Genomic DNA, 18564 nt, shown 5'->3' on the forward strand with positions numbered 1-18564 from the left:
TGAGGCATATACTGTAGTCTGAGGATGGTGTGGGTCCTGAGGTATATACTGTAGTCTGGGGGGGGTCCTGAGGTATATACTGTAGTCTGAGGATGGCGTGTGTCCTGAGGAGTCTACTGTAGTCTGAGGATGGTGTGGGTCCTGAGGTATATACTGTAGTCTGAGGATGGCGTGGGTCCTGAGGTATATACTGTGGTCTGAGGATGGCGTGGGTCCTGAGGTATATACTGTAGTCTGAGGATGGTGTGGGTCCTGAGGTATATACTGTAGTCTGAGGATGGCGTGGGTCCTGAGGTATATACTGTAGTCTGAGGATGGCGTGGGTCCTGAGGCATAGACTGTAGTCTGAGGATGGCGTGGATCCTGAGGTATATACTGTGGTCTGAGGATGGCGTGGGTCCTGAGGTATATACTGTGGTCTGAGGATGGCGTGGGTCCTGAGGTATATACTGTAGTCTGAGGATGGTGTGGGTCCTGAGGCATATACTGTAGTCTGAGGAGGGCGTGGGTCCTGAGGCATATACTGTAGTCTGAGGATGGTGTGGGTCCTGAGGTATATACTGTAGTCTGGGGGGGGGTCCTGAGGTATATACTGTAGTCTGAGGATGGCGTGGGTACTGAGGTATATACTGTGGTCTGAGGATGGCGTGGGTCCTGAGGTATATACTGTGGTCTGAGGATGGCGTGGGTCCTGAGGTATATACTGTAGTCTGAGGATGGCGTGGGTCCTGAGGTATATACTGTAGTCTGAGGATGGCGTGGGTCCTGAGGTATATACTGTGGTCTGAGGATGGCGTGGGTCCTGAGGTATATACTGTAGTCTGAGGATGGCGTGAGTCCTGAGGTATATACTGTAGTCTGAGGATGGCGTGGGTCCTGAGGTATATACTGTAGTCTGAGGATGGCGTGGGTCCTGAGGTATATACTGTAGTCTGAGGATGGCGTGAGTCCTGAGGTATATACTGTAGTCTGAGGATGGTGTGGGTCCTGAGGTATATACTGTAGTCTGAGGATGGCGTGGGTCCTGAGGTATATACTGTAGTCTGAGGATGGCGTGGGTCCTGAGGTATATACTGTAGTCTGAGGATGGCGTGGGTACTGAGGCGTATAATACAGTCTGCGGAGGGGGGTGACAATCTGAGGCTGGAACAGCTGCATGTCCTCTGAGTAACTGTTGAACTTGACATTTTCCCAGCATCTCTTCCTGCTTGTCTCCCATATGGTCTATTCCTGTACACGGAGGCAGGCAAGCTCCTCTGCCCCCGGGGGAAATCTACATTTCCTATCCAGGGGGGAGATGAACTCCCGGGCTGTGTTCAGTCAAGGTTAAGTGTGGTCAGTAATGGCCTCAGATCTGAATTCAAGGGTCAATTGAAGGAATTTTACAAGGTAATAAGCTCATCACAGCTGTGAGGAGTCACAGTTTAACTTTATTCCCACACAATCAACTTTAATTATATTTTTTGAATGTGACACTATCCAATCTCCCACCTCTATAACAGCCAATGATTTGCGATTCACACACACACACACACACACACAAAAACTCTTGATAGGTATGTTTTGTCTTTGAAGTTTCCTATTTAACACTTTCCATCGCCTGTTCTGTTCCTATTTCCTCTTGTGTTTTCCATGACCTTTTGACGCTGTGTTTTATGTCCGGCCTTTGTATCTGGGGGCATAGAATTGTCCAAAGTAACCAACTGACGACAATCCTACATTTGAGGATTGATTGATACATTACATGGCCAAAAGTATTTGGACACCTGCTCATCGAACATCTCATTCCAAAATGATGGGCATTAATATGGAGTTGGATTCCCCTTTACTGCTATAACAGCCTCCATTTTCTTTCCACCAGACGTTAGAACGTAGCTGATTAACTGATTCTTAGTCATTAGTTCACCCAAATGACACATTGAAAAATTGTTTTCCTTACTTTGTAAGCAGTTTACGGACAAGGTATCACAGCAATCCATGCTCTGGTTGTGATTACATGGCCGACTGTTTCAAATGCTAACTTTTTAGCATTTGTGGCCCAAATCCAATGCCAGTCGATGGTACTTATATTAGCATTTTCACGCTTAATGTCTAAATCATCCATAATGACCTTCTTTGAGTTACACGGTACATTTGCAGATACTTTAGGATGATTTGGACATGACATGCATAAACTATTCCTTTAAATATAACCATCTTTCACATAGCCTTTTACTAGGAGCAACCTTCCTAAAGTGAAGAGGTTGGTAAGGCCCAAATATTGTACTTGAATATACAGCACATTTTGTTTCTGATTAGCTTATTACTTTGGTCTTGTGGTCTGTGATATGGACCATGTTTTTGTTCTTCCTGTTTAGGGATAATGCCCACACTTGGTGCAAATCTGTCCTTGCCCATAGAGATAGATAGATGGCTCTAGTGCCCAAAAGCCTGTTTTAGCATGGGCAGCGCCATTGAGGATTTTTACCATTTTGAAGTCGTCAGCTTAGTGGGACTTCCTATGGGTTAAGGAAGAATCACATAATTCTATCCAGGTCACAAGGAGGGATCTGCCAATACATTATACTCATGAGAAAATGTTTCATGACTGCAGGGTGCAGTCTCCAACCTTGGCTTTATACCTGTTCAAACAACACCCTCTAGGTGGCAGTATGCACCCTTTCAGTTTGTTTATCAACTCATAGAAGTAGTAGAAGAAAAAAAATGGTCTACATCCAAATGGAGATGGCCTCAATTGGTGCTGCCCGTGCTCTCACAGACGCCATGGGGCAGATACAATGATGTGATGTTTATCTAAGTCTATGGGTTTATCATATACAGAAAATAGTGTTCTATTTGAATTGATGCTTAAACGTATGTTTGGAAATAGAAAGCCACCAACAAGTGGTAGGCTATGGGAGGGGCCCCTTAACAGAATAATCACTTTTCTAGCTTTGAGAATGTGGCTAATTTATTTACATAAACTCATAAAGACAAAGGAAGTCAAATACAGTTAATAATAATAAATCATATACATTGTAGTGAAAATAAATCTAGATTACTCAATGTCTTCTATAAAAATGGGAAAAGTAGTGAAAATAAATCTGTATCCCCATAGTTCTGTGACCTCTGACATCATCACAATAAATGTATGGTATATTTCTAGGACAAAAAGCACATGTTCAGCGTAATAAAAACACATTCTCCCAGCTAATAAAAAGGACTATATTAAGTGCCACATAAAATAACAGGGTTAACTGGAACAGGATAGACGTTTTCTTCTTAAATCAGCCATAAATCCCCTTGTGACAGAGGGAAATGGGAGCTTGATGTGTGCAACAGAGAGTGGCAAGTGAATCCATAGCAGCACCCGCCTGTAGCACGCGCTCCAGCAGTTATATCTCTCTGGTCAACCCCAAACCAATTCTTCCTTTGGCCGCCTCTCCTTCCAGTTCTCTGCTGCTAATGACTGGAACGAACTACAAAAATCTCTGAAACTGGAAACACTTATTTCCCTCACTAGCTTTAAGCACCAGATTACTGAGCAGCTCACAGATTACTGCACCTGTACATAGCCCATCTATAAACAACTACCTCGTCCCCTACTGTATTTATTTATTTTGCTCCTTTGCACCCCATTATTTTTATTTCTACTTTTTACATTCTTCCACTGCAAATCTACCATTCCAGTGTTTTACTTGCTATATTGTATTTACTTTGCCACCATGGCCTTTTTTTGCCTTTACCTCCCTTATCTCACCTCATTTGCTCACATCGTATATAGACTTATTTTTCTACTGTATTATTGACTGTATGTTTGTTTTACTCCATGTGTAACTCTGTATTGTTGTGTGTGTCGAACTGCTTTGCTTTATCTTGGCCAGTTCGCAATTGTAAATGAGACCTTGTTCTCAACTTGCCTACCTGGTTAAATAAATAAATAAATAATGTTCCATGTGTCTATAATGAGTGTACAAAAACATTAAGAAACCTGCTTTTTCCATGGCATAGACTGACCAGGTGAATCCAGGTGAAAGTTATGATCCTGATGTGTTGCACCCGATGTCACAGAAAGGCCAAAAAGATAATCAAGCACACCAACCACTCGAGCCACTGTCTGTTCACCTCGCTATCATCCAGAAGGCGAGGCCAGTACAGGTGCATCAAAGCTGTGACTGAAAAACAGCTTCTGTCTCAAGGACATCAGACTGTTAAACAGTCATCACTAGCACAGAGAGGCTGCTGCCTATAGACATACATTTGCAAGAAAAAGTTTGTGAACCCTTTGGAATTACCTGGATTTCTGCATTGATTACTCATAAAATGTGGTCTGATCTTCATCCAAGTCACAATAATTGACAAACACAATCTGACTAAACTAAGAACACACAAACAGTTGTACTTTTCCCATTTTTATTGAAGACATTGAGTAATCATTCGCAGTGCAGGCTGGAAAAAGTAAGTGAACCCTTGAATTTAGTAACTTGTAGATCTTCCTTTAGCAGCAACAACCTCCACAGAACGTTTCCTGTAGCTGCTTAGAAGACTTGCACAACGTTGAGGAGGAATTTTTAACCATTCCTCCCTACGAATCTGTTTCAGTTCATCAATATTTCTGAGTTGTCTTGATTGCACAGCCCTCTTCAGGTCATGCCACAGCATCTCAATTGGGTTAAGGTCAGGACTCTGACTTGTCCATTCCAAAACATCAAATCTTCTTCCTTTTCAGCCATTCTTTAGTTGATTTACTTGTATGCTTTGGGTCATTGTCTTGTTGCATCATCCAACCTCTCTTAAGCTTGAGGTCATACAATGCTGCCTGTCATTCTCCTGTAAAATGTCTTGAAACACTTTTGAATTCATTGTTCCCTCAATGATTGCAAGGCGTCCAGGCCCTGAGGCAGCAAAGCAGCCCCAAACCATGATGCTCCCTCCACCATGCTTCACAGTTGGGATGAGGTTTTGGTGTTGGTGTGCAGTGCCCTTTTTCCTCCATAAGGCATTGTGCATTTTTCCCAAAAAGTTAAACTTTTGTCTCATCTGTCCACAGCAACATTTTCCTAGAAGCGTTGTGGAACATCCAGGTGGTCTTGGGCAAACTTGAGACGTGCCGCAATGTTGTTTTTTTTAGACAGCAGGGGTTTCCTTCATGGTGTCCTTCCATAAACACCATAGTTGTTCAGTGTTTTTCTGATAGTGGACACCTGAACACAGACTTTCGTTGTTTGTAGAGTTTTCTGGAGGTATTTTGTTGTTACCCTTGGGTTCTTTCTCACCTCGTTCAGGATTACGCATTGTACTCTGGTGGTGATCTTTGCAGGACGCCCACTCCTAGGGAGAGTAGCTACAGTCCTGAATCTACTCCATTTGTAGACAATTTGTCTCACCGTGGATGAACACCAAGGTCTTTAGCAATGCCTTTGTAACCTTTTCCAGCTTTGTGCGTCTCTATAATGTGTCTCTATAATGTGTCTCTATAATGCATCTTTAAAATGTGTCTCTAAAATGTGTCTCTATAATGTGTCTCTATAATGTGTCTCTATAATGCGTCTTCTAAGGTCCTGTGAAAGTTGTTGGGATCGAGGCATGGTTCACACTAACCAATCTTTCTGGAGAAGAACAGATTTGTCAGTAACCAGGCTTCGTGTGCCTTTATTTAAAGGGCAGGGCACCTGTGCAACCCACACCTCCATCTCATCTCCTTAATTGAAACACATGACTCCATATAGCTTTTGGAGGAGTCGTTAACACAGAGGTTCACATACTTTTTTCCAGCCTGCACTGTGAATGATTACTCAATGTCTTCAATAAAAATGGGAAAACTACATCCGTTTGTGTGTTCTTAGTTTAGTCAGATTGTGTTCGTCTATTATTGTGACTAAGATGAAGATCAGACCACATTTTATGAGTAATCAATGCAGAAATCCAGGTAATTTCAAAGGGTTCGCAAACTTTCTTGCAACTGTAGACTTAACTGGCCACTTTAACAACTGGAACACTAGTCACTTTAATAATGTTTACATATCTTGCTTTACTCATCTCATGTACAGCATATACTGTATCCTATACTATTCTACTGTATCTTAGTCTATGCCGCTCTGACATTGCTCGTCCATATATTACATACTCTTAATTCCATTCCTTTACTTAGATTTGTGTGTATTGGGTATATTTTGTGAAATTGTTAAATATTACTTGTTAGATGTTACTGAACTGTCGGAGCTAGAAACACAAGAATTTCGCTACACCCGCAATAACATCTGCTAAACACGTGTATGTGACCAATAACATCTGCTGAACACGTGTATGTGACCAATAACATCTGCTAAACACGTGCATGTGACCAATACAATTTGATTTGATTTGATTTACACTCTGCGTATATTAAAGGGCACTTCGTTTAATTTAGCAAGCAGGCTTTTAAAATTCAATATTCTACTTAAAATATCAAAAGTACACAAAATGTGCTCTTTTAGTGTCACTGTATCTGATCTGATATTGAAATGAATGCAGCATTCTGGCTTTAACGACCTCTGTTAACTTTGGTATACTTTGATAACCAGTACTACGTGTCTGGAAGCCCAGCTCTAGATCCTCAGGCTTTATCCAAACATTCTCCCTGTGATCAGTCTGCTCCACACAGGATCTAAGGACTAAGTTGATTAACATGAGTTCATTTTACTGTGGTTAAAGCAGGAGGGGTTCAGTTGAAAACACACAAATGGGGATCTGGAAACAACTGGAGGGGTAGGAGGAGGGGGTTAGGGCAAGAGAGTTGGGGGTAGGTGGGGGTTAGGGAAAGAAAGTTGGGGTGGGGGGATTAGGGAAAGAGAGTTGGGGTAGGGGAGGGGGTAAGAGGAGGCGAGAGAGAGAGGAAAGGGGAGTGGAGTGAGGGAGTGAGAGGGGGTTTTGGAGGCACATCAAGAGTTGGCCTTTTAAAGGGATACTTTGGGGTTTTGTCAATGGGGCCCTTTATCTACTTCCCAGGAGTCAGATGAACTCGTGTATACCATTTGTATGGTACCCACAAGTTCATCTGACTCTGGGAAGTAGAAAAAGGGCCTCAGTGCCAAAATACTGAAGTATCCCTTTAAGGGGTATGATATCAAATCCCTGCAAGCTCACATGCAGCAGCCAACACACTCTGAACAGGAGAAACAAACAACAGCAAAAAGACAGGAGAAACAAACAACAACAAGACAGGAGAATCAAACAACAACAAAAAGACAGGAGAATCAAACAACAACAAAAAGACAGGAGAAACAAACAACAAAAAGACAGGAGAAACAAACAACAACAACAAGACAGGAGAAACAAACAACAACAAAAAGACAGGAGAAACAAACAACAAAAAGACAGGAGAAACAAACAACAACAACAAGACAGGAGAAACAAACAACAACAACAAGACAGGAGAAACAAACAACAACAAAAAGACAGGAGAAACAAACAACAACAAAAAAGACAGGGGAAACAAACAGCAACAAGACAGGAGAAACAAACAACAACAAAAAGACAGGAGAAACAAACAACAACAAAAAGACAGGAGAAACAAACAACAACAAAAAGACAGGGGAAACAAACAACAACAACAAGAAGACAGGAGAAACAAACAACAACAAAAAGACAGGAGAAACAAACAACAACAAGACAGGAGAAACAAACAACAACAAGACAGGAGAATCAAACAACAACAAAAAGACAGAAGAAACAAACAACAACAAAAGACAGGGGAAACAAACAACAACAAAAAGACAGGAGAAACAAACAACAACAAGACAGGAGAAACAAATAAAGAATAAGACTAATGTTGCTCTCTGACTCTAGGATCTGGACGACTGACGAGCCTCTTCTGGGAGCAGTAGCAAAGTGTCATAGCAGGTTAGCAGGTCTGTAAGTTAACTTTGTCTAGCCTCTGAGGTGGAGACAAAATGTTAGATGTTTAGCTTATAGATGACTATAAGCTAAACAGCACTTCTGACCACTTGGAACTTATGTTGCAAGTTTGTAACTGGTCTGGGAAGAGGAGACTGCTTCCATGCTAAGAGATATGTGGTTCCATGCTAAGAGGTATGTGGTTCCATGCTAAGAGGTCTGTGGTTCCATGCTAAGAGGTCTGTGGTTCCATGCTAAGAGGTCTGTGGTTCCATGCTAAGAGGTCTGTGGTTCCATGCTAAGAGGTCTGTGGTTCCATGCTAAGAGGTCTGTGGTTCCATGCTAAGAGGTCTGTGGTTCCATGCTAAGAGGTCTGTCGTTCCGTGCTAAGAGGTCTGTGGTTCCATGCTAAGAGGTCTGTGGTTCCGTGCTAAGAGGTCTGTCGTTCCGTGCTAAGAGGTCTGTGGTTCCATGCTAAGAGGTCTGTGGTTCCATGCTAAGAGGTCTGTGGTTCCATGCTAAGAGGTCTGTGGTTCCATGCTAAGAGGTCTGTGGTTCCATGCTAAGAGGTCTGTGGTTCCGTGCTAAGAGGTCTGTGGTTCCGTGCTAAGAGGTCTGTGGTTCCATGCTAAGAGGTCTGTGGTTCCATGCTAAGAGGTCTGTGGTTCCGTGCTAAGAGGTCTGTGGTTCCATGCTAAGAGGTGTGTGGTTCCATGCTAAGAGGTCTGTGGTTCCATGCTAAGAGGTCTGTTGTTCCATGCTAAGAGGTCTGTGGTTCCATGCTAAGAGGTCTGTGGTTCCGTGCTAAGAGGTCTGTGGTTCCATGCTAAGAGGTCTGTGGTTCCATGCTAAGAGGTCTGTCGTTCCGTGCTAAGAGGTCTGTGGTTCCATGCTAAGAGGTCTGTGGTTCCCTGCTAAGAGGTCTGTGGTTCCATGCTAAGAGGTCTGTGGTTCCATGCTAAGAGGTCTGTCGTTCCATGCTAAGAGGTCTGTGGTTCCATGCTAAGAGGTCTGTGGTTCCATGCTAAGAGGTCTGTGGTTCCGTGCTAAGAGGTCTGTGGTTCCATGCTAAGAGGTCTGTAGTTTTAGAGCATCCAAACTGCAACTGTTTGTGTTGGTTGTGTTGGTTTTGATGAACCCATTTCTGACAATACAGAAAATGTCTAGCAAGATTACTGTGTATGTGTGAGCAGGAAACGGAGTGTTCAGAGAGAGAGAGGGAGAAACAAAGAGGGTTTCAGTGCGAGAGAGGGAGGGAGTAACAGAAAGGGTTTCAGAGTGAGAGAGAGAGGGAGTAGGGAGTTTTTCCTAGCCACCGTGCTTCTACACCTGCATTGCTTGAGGTTTGGGGTTTTAGGCTGGGTTTCTATACAGGACTTTGTGACATCAGCTGATGTAAGAAGGGCTGTATAAATACATTTGATTGATTGATTTAAATTTGATTGAGTAGCAGAGGGTTTCAGAGTGAGAGAGGGAGGGAGTAACAGAGGGTTTCAGAGTGAGAGAGAGGGAGTAACAGAGACGGTTTCAGAGTGAGAGAGAGAGAGGGAGTAACAGAGACGGTTTCAGAGTGAGAGAGAGAGGGAGTAACAGAGGGTTTCAGAGTGAGAGAGAGAAGGAGTAACAGAGGGGGTTTCAGAGTGAGAGAGAGAAGGAGAAACATAGAGGGTTTCAGAGTGAGAGAGAGAAGGAGTAACAGAGGGGGTTTCAGAGTGAGAGAGAGAAGGAGAAACATAGAGGGTTTCAGAGTGAGAGAGAGAAGGAGTAACAGAGGGGGTTTCAGAGTGAGAGAAGGAGTAACAGAGACGGTTTCAGAGTGAGAGAGAGAGGGAGTAACAAAGAAGGTTTCAGAGTGAGAGAGAGAAGGAGTAACAGAGAGTGTTTCAGAGTGAGAGAGAGAGGGAGAAACAGAGACGGTTTCAGAGTGAGAGAGAGAGGGAGAAACAGAGACGGTTTCAGAGTGAGAGAGAGAGGGAGAAACAGAGACGGTTTCAGAGTGAGAGAGAGAGGGAGAAACAGAGACGGTTTCAGAGTGAGAGAAGGAGTAACAGAGGGGGTTTCAGAGTGAGAGAGGGAGGGAGGGAGAAACAGAGGGATTCAGAGTGAGAGAGGGAGGGAGAAACAGAGAGTGTTTCAGAGCAAGAGGGAGGGAGAAACAGAGTGTTTCAGAGCAAGAGGGAGGGAGAAACAGAGAGTGTTTCAGAGCAAGAGGGAGGGAGAAACAGAGAGGTATTGATATTGCTATGAGAGAAGACAGAGGGAGAGAGACCATATATGTAAAGAATATAGTATATGAGTATTTGAGAGACGGGGGATGCATGTGTCTGTGGGAGACAGAGAGAGGAGTGAGAGAAGGTATATCCTCTGGCCCTTGGAGAGTGAGCGTGAGGCTGAATGGGAGCCAGAAAAAGGGGAAGGGCCTCGCGTCAGCCAACAAAAACAGCTGCCTGAGACTACGCAGGAAAACAGTGTCTGGTAGAGTATAGGGAGAGGTGGACAGGGAGAGAGAGGACAGAAGAGAGAGCGCGCCAGGGCTCACATCTCTATATGGGTTGCGTCCTGACTGCGGAGCCTTGCTGTGGGGAGGAAGCAGAGCCTGTGCCCGTGGTGAGAGGGTCACTGACGCAGAGAGGTCCAGAGAGGTCCAACAGCGGCAGGATGAGGCTGACTAAGGTGAGTCTCTGGGTGGGCTCATCTATGGGGCCACAGCTGGTCCAATACAATAGAGCTGAGTTTTAGGACCCTTTCACATCCTGATTTATATTTGCATATTTTCATCAAGGAATGTGTATGTGTTTGGTCTGTGTATATGAGTGTGCTTGTTACTGTGAGTTGTGTCTGGTGTCTGTGCCCATGTTTGGGTGCAGGTTTTAAATTACAGTGGGGGTTGGGGGGGGCTCCCCCATAACAAATCAGGGCCCCCTTATCAGAATAGAAATGGTCAAAGATATGGACGTTGGAGAACCACAAGAGATGTTGGGCACCCCAAAGAGATGTTGGGCACCCCAAAGAGATGTTGGGCACCCCAAAGAGATGTTGGGCACCCCCAAGAGAGGTTGGGCACCCCCAAGAGATGTTGGGCACCCACAAGAGTCCATGTATAATTGGAACCCTGATTGGTTACATTGGTGTTATTGTAAATCCCCATGGTTACAACACATACTATCCAGCGTGGGAATGCTTAGCCCTCTGGACGGCATCCAGCTGACTCGTCAGAAAGGGACCTGGGGTCTACTGTCAGAATGGGTTATTCTCTTCTCATGTTGTTACTAATCTATCACAGAGCTGATCTACAGTACTGGCCTTCTCATGTTGTTACTAATCTATCACAGAGCTGATACAGTACTGACCTTCTTCTCATGTTGTTACTAATCTATCACAGAGCTGATCTACAGTACTGACCTACTTCTCATGTTGTTACTAATCTATCACAGAGCTGATCTACAGTACTGGCATACTTCTCATGTTGTTACTAATCTATCACAGAGCTGATCTACAGTACTGGCCTTCTTCTCATGTTGTTACTAATCTATCAGAGAGCTGATCTACAGTACTGGCCTTCTTCTCATGTTGTTACTAATCTATCACAGAGCTGATCTACAATACTGGCCTACTTCTCATGTTGTTACTAATCTATCACAGAGCTGATCTACAGTACTGGCCTACTTCTCATGTTGTTACTAATCTATCACAGAGCTGATCTACAGTACTGGCCTTCTTCTCATGTTGTTACTAATCTATCACAGAGCTGATCTACAATACTGGCCTACTTCTCATGTTGTTACTAATCTATCACAGAGCTGATCTACAGTACTGGCCTTCTCATGTTGTTACTAATCTATCACAGAGCTGATCTACAGTACTGGCCTTCTTCTAATGTTGTTACTAATCTATCACAGAGCTGATCTACAGTACTGGCCTTCTTCTAATGTTGTTACTAATCTATCACAGAGCTGATCTACAGTACTGGCCTTCTTCTAATGTTGTTACTAATCTATCACAGAGCTGATCTACAGTACTGGCCTTCTACTCATGTTGTTACTAATCTATCACAGAGCTGATCTACAGTACTGGCCTTCTTCTAATGTTGTTACTAATCTATCACAGATCTGATCTACAGTACTGGCCTACTTCTCATGTTGTTACTAATCTATCACAGAGCTGATCTACAGTACTGGCCTTCTTCTCATGTTGTTACTAATCTATCACAGAGCTGATCTACAGTACTGGCCTTCTCATGTTGTTACTAATCTATCACAGAGCTGATCTACAGTACTGGCCTTCTTCTCATGTTGTTACTAATCTATCACAGAGCTGATCTAGAGTACTGGCATCTTCTAATGTTGTTACTAATCTATCACAGAGCTGATCTACAGTACTGGCCTTCTTCTAATGTTGTTAATTATCTATCACAGAGCTGATACAGTACTGGCCTTCTTCTAATGTTGTTACTAATCTATCACAGAGCTGATACAGTACTGGCCTTCTACTAATGTTGTTACTAATCTATCACAGAGCTGATCTACAATACTGGCCTACTTCTCATGTTGTTACTAATCTATCACAGAGCTGATCTACAGTACTGGCCTACTTCTCATGTTGTTACTAATCTATCACAGAGCTGATCTACAGTACTGGCCTTCTCATGTTGTTACTAATCTATCACAGAGCTGATCTACAATACTGACCTTCTACTCATGTTGTTACTAATCTATCACAAAGCTGATCTACAATACTGGCCTTCTTCTCACGTTGTTACTAATCTATCACAGAGCTGATCTACAGTACTGGCCTTCTTCTCATGTTGTTACTAATCTATCACAGAGCTTATCTACAGTACTGGCCTTCTTCTAATGTTGTTACTAATCTATCACAGAGCTGATCTACAGTACTGGCCTTCTTCTCATGTTGTTACTAATCTATCACAAAGCTGATCTACAATACTGGCCTTCTTCTCATGTTGTTACTAATCTATCACAGAGCTGATCTACAATACTGGCCTTCTACTAATCTTGTTACTAATCTATCACAGAGCTGATCTACAGTACTGGCCTTCTACTAATGTTGTTACTAATCTATCACAGAGCTGATCTACAGTACTGGCCTTCTACTAATGTTGTTACTAATCTATCACAGAGCTGATCTACAGTACTGGCCTTCTAATGTTGTTACTAATCTATCACAGAGCTGATCTACAGTACTGGCCTTCTTCTAATGTTGTTACTAATCTATCACAGAGCTGATCTACAGTACTGGCCTTCTTCTAATGTTGTTACTAATCTATCACAGAGCTGATCTACAGTACTGGCCTTCTTCTAATGTTGTTACTAATCTATCACAGAGCTGATCTACAGTATTGGCCTTCTACTCATGTTGTTACTAATCTATCACAGAGCTGATCTACAGTACTGGCCTTCTTCTCATGTTGTTACTAATCTATCACAGAGCTGATCTACAGTACTGGCCTACTTCTCATGTTGTTACTAATCTATCACAGAGCTGATCTACAATACTGGCCTTCTACTCATGTTGTTACTAATCTATCACAGAGCTGATCTACAGTACTGGCCTACTTCTCATGTTGTTACTAATCTATCACAGAGCTGATCTACAGTACTGGCCTTCTTCTCATGTTGTTACTAATCTATCACAGAGCTGATCTACAGTACTGACCTACTTCTCATGTTGTTACTAATCTATCACAGAGCTGATCTACAATACTGGCCTTCTACTAATGTTGTTACTAATCTATCACAGAGCTTATCTACAGTACTGGCCTACTTCTCATGTTGTTACTAATCTATCACAGAGCTCATCTACAGTACTGGCCTTCTTCTCATGTTGTTACTAATCTATCACAGAGCTGATCTACAGTACTGGCCTTCTCATGTTGTTACTAATCTATCACAGAGCTGATCTACAGTACTGGCCTTCTTCTAATGTTGTTAATTATCTATCACAGAGCTGATCTACAGTACCTGCATACTTCTCATGTTGTTACTAATCTATCACAGAGCTGAACTACAGTACTGGCATACTTCTCATGTTGTTACTAATCTATCACAGAGCTGATCTACAGTACTGGCCTTCTACTCATGTTGTTACTAATCTATCACAGAGCTGATCTACAGTACTGGCCTTCTTCTAATGTTGTTACTAATCTATCACAGAGCTGATCTACAGTACTGGCCTTCTTCTCATGTTGTTACTAATCTATCACAGAGCTGATCTACAGTACTGGCCTTCTACTCATGTTGTTACTAATCTATCACAGAGCTGATCTACAATACTGGCCTTCTACTAATGTTGTTACTAATCTATCACAGAGCTGATCTACAGTACTGGCCTTCTTCTCATGTTGTTACTAATCTATCACAGAGCTGATCTACAATACTGGCCTTCTTCTCATGTTGTTACTAATCTATCACAGAGCTGATCTACAGTACTGGCCTACTTCTCATGTTGTTACTAATCTATCACAGAGCTGATCTACAATACTGGCCTTCTTCTCATGTTGTTACTAATCTATCACAGAGCTGATCTACAATACTGGCCTTCTACTAATGTTGTTACTAATCTATCACAGAGCTGATCTACAGTACTGGCCTTCTACTAATGTTGTTACTAATCTATCACAGAGCTGATCTACAGTACTGGCCTTCTACTAATGTTGTTACTAATCTATCACAAAGCTGATCTACAGTACTGGCCTTCTACTAATGTTGTTACTAATCTATCACAGAGCTGATCTACAGTACTGGCCTTCTACTAATGTTGTTACTAATCTATCACAGAGCTGATCTACAATACTGACCTACTTCTCATGTTGTTACTAATCTATCACAGAGCTGATCTACAGTACTGGCCTTCTTCTCATGTTGTTACTAATCTATCACAGAGCTTATCTACAGTACTGGCCTTCTTCTCATGTTGTTACTAATCTATCACAGAGCTGATCTACAGTACTGGCCTTCTTCTAATGTTGTTACTAATCTATCACAGAGCTGATCTACAGTACTGGCCTTCTACTAATGTTGTTACTAATCAATCACAGAGCTGATCTGATAATTTTATTTAATTTTGACTGGTTTGGCTGCAGCTGTTAATGTAAAAAAAATTACGTGAAGAGATCAGGATGGAAAATATCTTATTTACTTTTTATACAATTTACAATAATGTCCCTCTGGGGATTATCGTTTCCCTGTTAGGTAAAATGAGTGCCAAAGACAATGATTTGCGTTCCTCTGCCTAGGTGTTGCTGACACCTGCCAGATCTTAGGACACCTGGATAGGTATTTAACGTATCCGCTAAACACATCATATGTAATAGAAATCTTTCAGTTGATGACACAGTTGATGACGTGACACGCAACCATTGGTTGATGCATGCAACTTCTGAGCAGGGGACTGCGACCAAGGTACTTGTTCTACTGGTCATTGTTTTTCAGCCTCACAGGTCATGTGGTACGAGTCATGATGCGTCACTACTCTGTTATGCTGGCTGTTATCTACAGTACATCCGGTGAGTGGGCCGGCTGTGTTGTTATCATAGAGAAGCTCCATTTAATGGCTAATATAATTAAATGACTTGGCAGGCAAAAGAAAACACAATTTTCTGTAGCCGAATGTACAACAGAGATCATAGCCAGAGGGGTAATTTCTGCTTGGCAATTGAATATATCTGGATGTGATGCTCACTCTATTTCTAAGCCTATCATGATCTCCGGAGAACATTGTGATATTTGCCTATGATCCCTTCATCCTAAACCAGAGGGCAGCTCTCCCTCTCTAGAGTTGTGAAGATTAGAGTAGAACAACACTGCAGTTTTATATCATGGATGGGCAACTCTACCTCTCTAGAGTTGTGAAGATTAGAGTAGAACAAGACTGCAGTCCTACAGCATAGATGGGCAACTCTACCTCTCTAGAGTTGTGAAGATTAGAGTAGAACAACACTGCAGTCCTACAGCATAGATGGGCAACTCTACCTCTCTAGAGTTGTGAAGATTAGAGTAGAACAACACTGCAGTCCTACAGCATAGATGGGCAACTCTACCTCTCTAGAGTTGTGAAGATTAGAGTAGAACAACACTGCAGTCCTATAGCATAGATGGGCAATTCTACCTCTCTAGAGTTGTGAAGATTAGAGTAGAACAACACTGCAGTCCTATAGCATAGATGGCCAGATATCCCTCTGGTTGTACCTGTTACTTTGGTTTACAGATGTACCACACAGCAGTTCTTCAGGCTCAGATTACTCATCCATTCAATGGTCACAAGAAAATTGTTAAGAATTCCTTGAGGACCATCGATGCTTTAACCAGTACTGCGTCATGGCAACCATATTCCACAGGCATTTTCTACCCAACACAGGAAAGAGCATTGTCGGGTCAAGGGTAAAAATATCCTGTACGACCAGATACTCTTACACAGACACAAATACACGTAAACACAACGATCCACTAACACACACTACCGCAAACTCAATCACATGGAGACAAACACTGACAACCCACACCATCCTGTTATCTGTGGTCAAACTCCAGGAAGCTTTGACTAGACTGGATTGGTTTGGAACTATAATCTGTCCAAAACTGTGATCAGTATTTGAGGAATGTGTGTATGGGGCAGAGTATGAGATGAAAGTAGAGACCTTTCCTTTCTCTAAATCTTGCCACCCCAACAAATCCCTGACCCACCAATAAATAAAAAACAGAATCCCCCCAAAATAATATTTTATTTTCTTCTCAAATAATTTATTGACATCTATTCAAAAGAGTGTTTTGAAAGAGTAGGACATGTTCATGGAATGAGCTGGAACTTGGCAGGAAAGGTAGGCAGGGCACATAAAGTAAGTGGGATATGATTCAGCATTTTATTCATCTCTCATGTAGGATAAATGTAAATATTCCCAAAATATATACAACCCCACAGAGGACCTCTCAGACAAGCTCTATTTTCTCACGTGCGTTTGTAATTATCGTCTCTTTCTCCTTCTCTCACTCTCTTCCCCCTCTCATTCTGTCTGTCTTTCTCTCTTTCTCTGCCTCACTCTCTCTCTCTCTGTCTGTACAGCTGTAACTTATCAACCTTTGGCTTAGTGCTGTCTAACACAATCATTCCTCAAGCATTACAGCTCCCCTCTCCCCCACCTCATTTCCTCTTTGCCAATGTTCCCACTCTCTAAACCTTTCTCATTTACCTCTAAGTTGCTCCATGCCTTTCCCCTGTTCCCCCAAGTGCTATGCTCTGTGAACTTCAGCCAACAAAAAGTTGATGTCTATCTTATTTTAGAGGTATCATTCTATCTGTTCCATGTTGATGAGGATCAGTCTGGCTCACTGGGTCTCCATTTCTCAGTATCTCTGCACCGTTAAAGATGTAATGGTGGGAGGCAGTACTGCCTGATCTGCTATTATACAGGCTTAGCTGGCCTCCTATTTGAGGTTCAAAGCTGTTGGCCCCCTCTCTCGTATTTGCCTCTGTCCTTGTATCTTTCTTTGTAAATAAATATACATGTCCATCCTCATGTCTATGTGTATTGGAGGATGTGACAAGTATATTTGTGCTACGGCCAATACAACAGCTGTAATCAAATCCCTCCTCCATGCCCCAACCCCCCAACCCCCCAACCCTACCCCCCACTCGTCAAGCTTAAATCCCAGATTCCCAGCATCTTGTCAGCTGGAGGAGGTACCCCTATATTTTGTTAAACTCTCTTGTGGTCTGCCTGCTCCTCCCCCCTGACCCCCTCTCCCCTCTCCCCCACTCCCCCTCTCCCCTCTCTCCCCCTCTCCCCCTCCCCCCTCTCTCCCCCTCTCCCCCTCTCCCCCTCACCCCCTCTCCCCCTCTCCCCTCTCTCCCCCTCTCCCCCTCTCCCCCTCACCCCCTCTCCCCCTCACCCCCTCTCCCCTCTCTCCCCCTCACCCCCTCTCCCCTCTCTCCCCTCTCTCCCCCTCTCCCCCCTCTCCTCCTGTCTCCCCCTCTCCCCCTGTCTCCCCCTCTCCCCCATTTCCTCCACGGTCCAACAGAAAAAAAGTTCCAGACAAATAAAAGTCCCTGGACCCTCCGTTTTAATACAAGAGGAAATTCCATGGCGTTTAGACATTTTTTAAAGACTGGACTGGATGTGTTGTTCTGGGATTCCTACGAGTTACACTCAAATTGTGCATGCAGTCACTAGAGTCATGTTTCTGTGAGAATGTGTTTACTCTCTGACTGACACATAGTCATAAATAATGTTATTATGAATAGTTTTGCATGTATGGCATGATAATGGAAATGGAACAGATACATGGGTTGGCAAATTGCACAGATTATTGGTATTTATCACTATTCTCTTGAGCATTATGGTAATAAATAGTTTAATCTTGGCTTCTGATTGGCTGGGTATAAACATCGACATATTGCTTCCACCTACCCTATCCTCTCAGATCGACAGACATGGCTGGGGAATAGGGGTTAGGGGTCATTTCGGAACTCGCGACACCACCTCTGGATTGAGTGAAAACGTGTTACGCCACAACACTGACGCACTTGCTAACTTGTTGCACTTCTGTGTTTCCCCCACATGGTGTAGCTCTTGTGCTAATGGTAACATGGATATAGTTTGACACCTGAAGAAAATTGTCCACCCACGAGAGTTTATTACAAAAGATGGGGGGGTCTTTAGACTCACCTCTCATTGCATTACGCCCATGTCTAATCTTA

At 43.0% G+C, this 18564-nt stretch overlaps 1 protein-coding gene across 4 annotated transcripts in view; it reads left to right on the plus strand.

Moving 5' to 3' along the window:
* Positions 1-9409: 9409 nt before the first annotated feature.
* The window catches only part of LOC110531258 (tensin-2), a 64510-nt gene continuing 55355 nt past the window's right edge, over positions 9410-18564 (plus strand). For all 4 annotated transcript variants that reach the window (XM_090185323.1, XM_090185326.1, XM_090185324.1 and 1 more), the window contains exon 1: positions 9410-10527. In XM_090185323.1, coding sequence (XP_090041449.1) covers positions 10402-10527 — 126 coding nt within the window. In that variant the 5' untranslated portion in view covers positions 9410-10401. The remainder of the gene's footprint in view (positions 10528-18564) is intronic.

The sequence above is a fragment of the Oncorhynchus mykiss genome, chromosome 9, assembly GCF_057628025.1.
Source record: "Oncorhynchus mykiss isolate SJ-2025 chromosome 9, ASM5762802v1, whole genome shotgun sequence".
Taxonomy (NCBI): domain Eukaryota; kingdom Metazoa; phylum Chordata; class Actinopteri; order Salmoniformes; family Salmonidae; genus Oncorhynchus; species Oncorhynchus mykiss.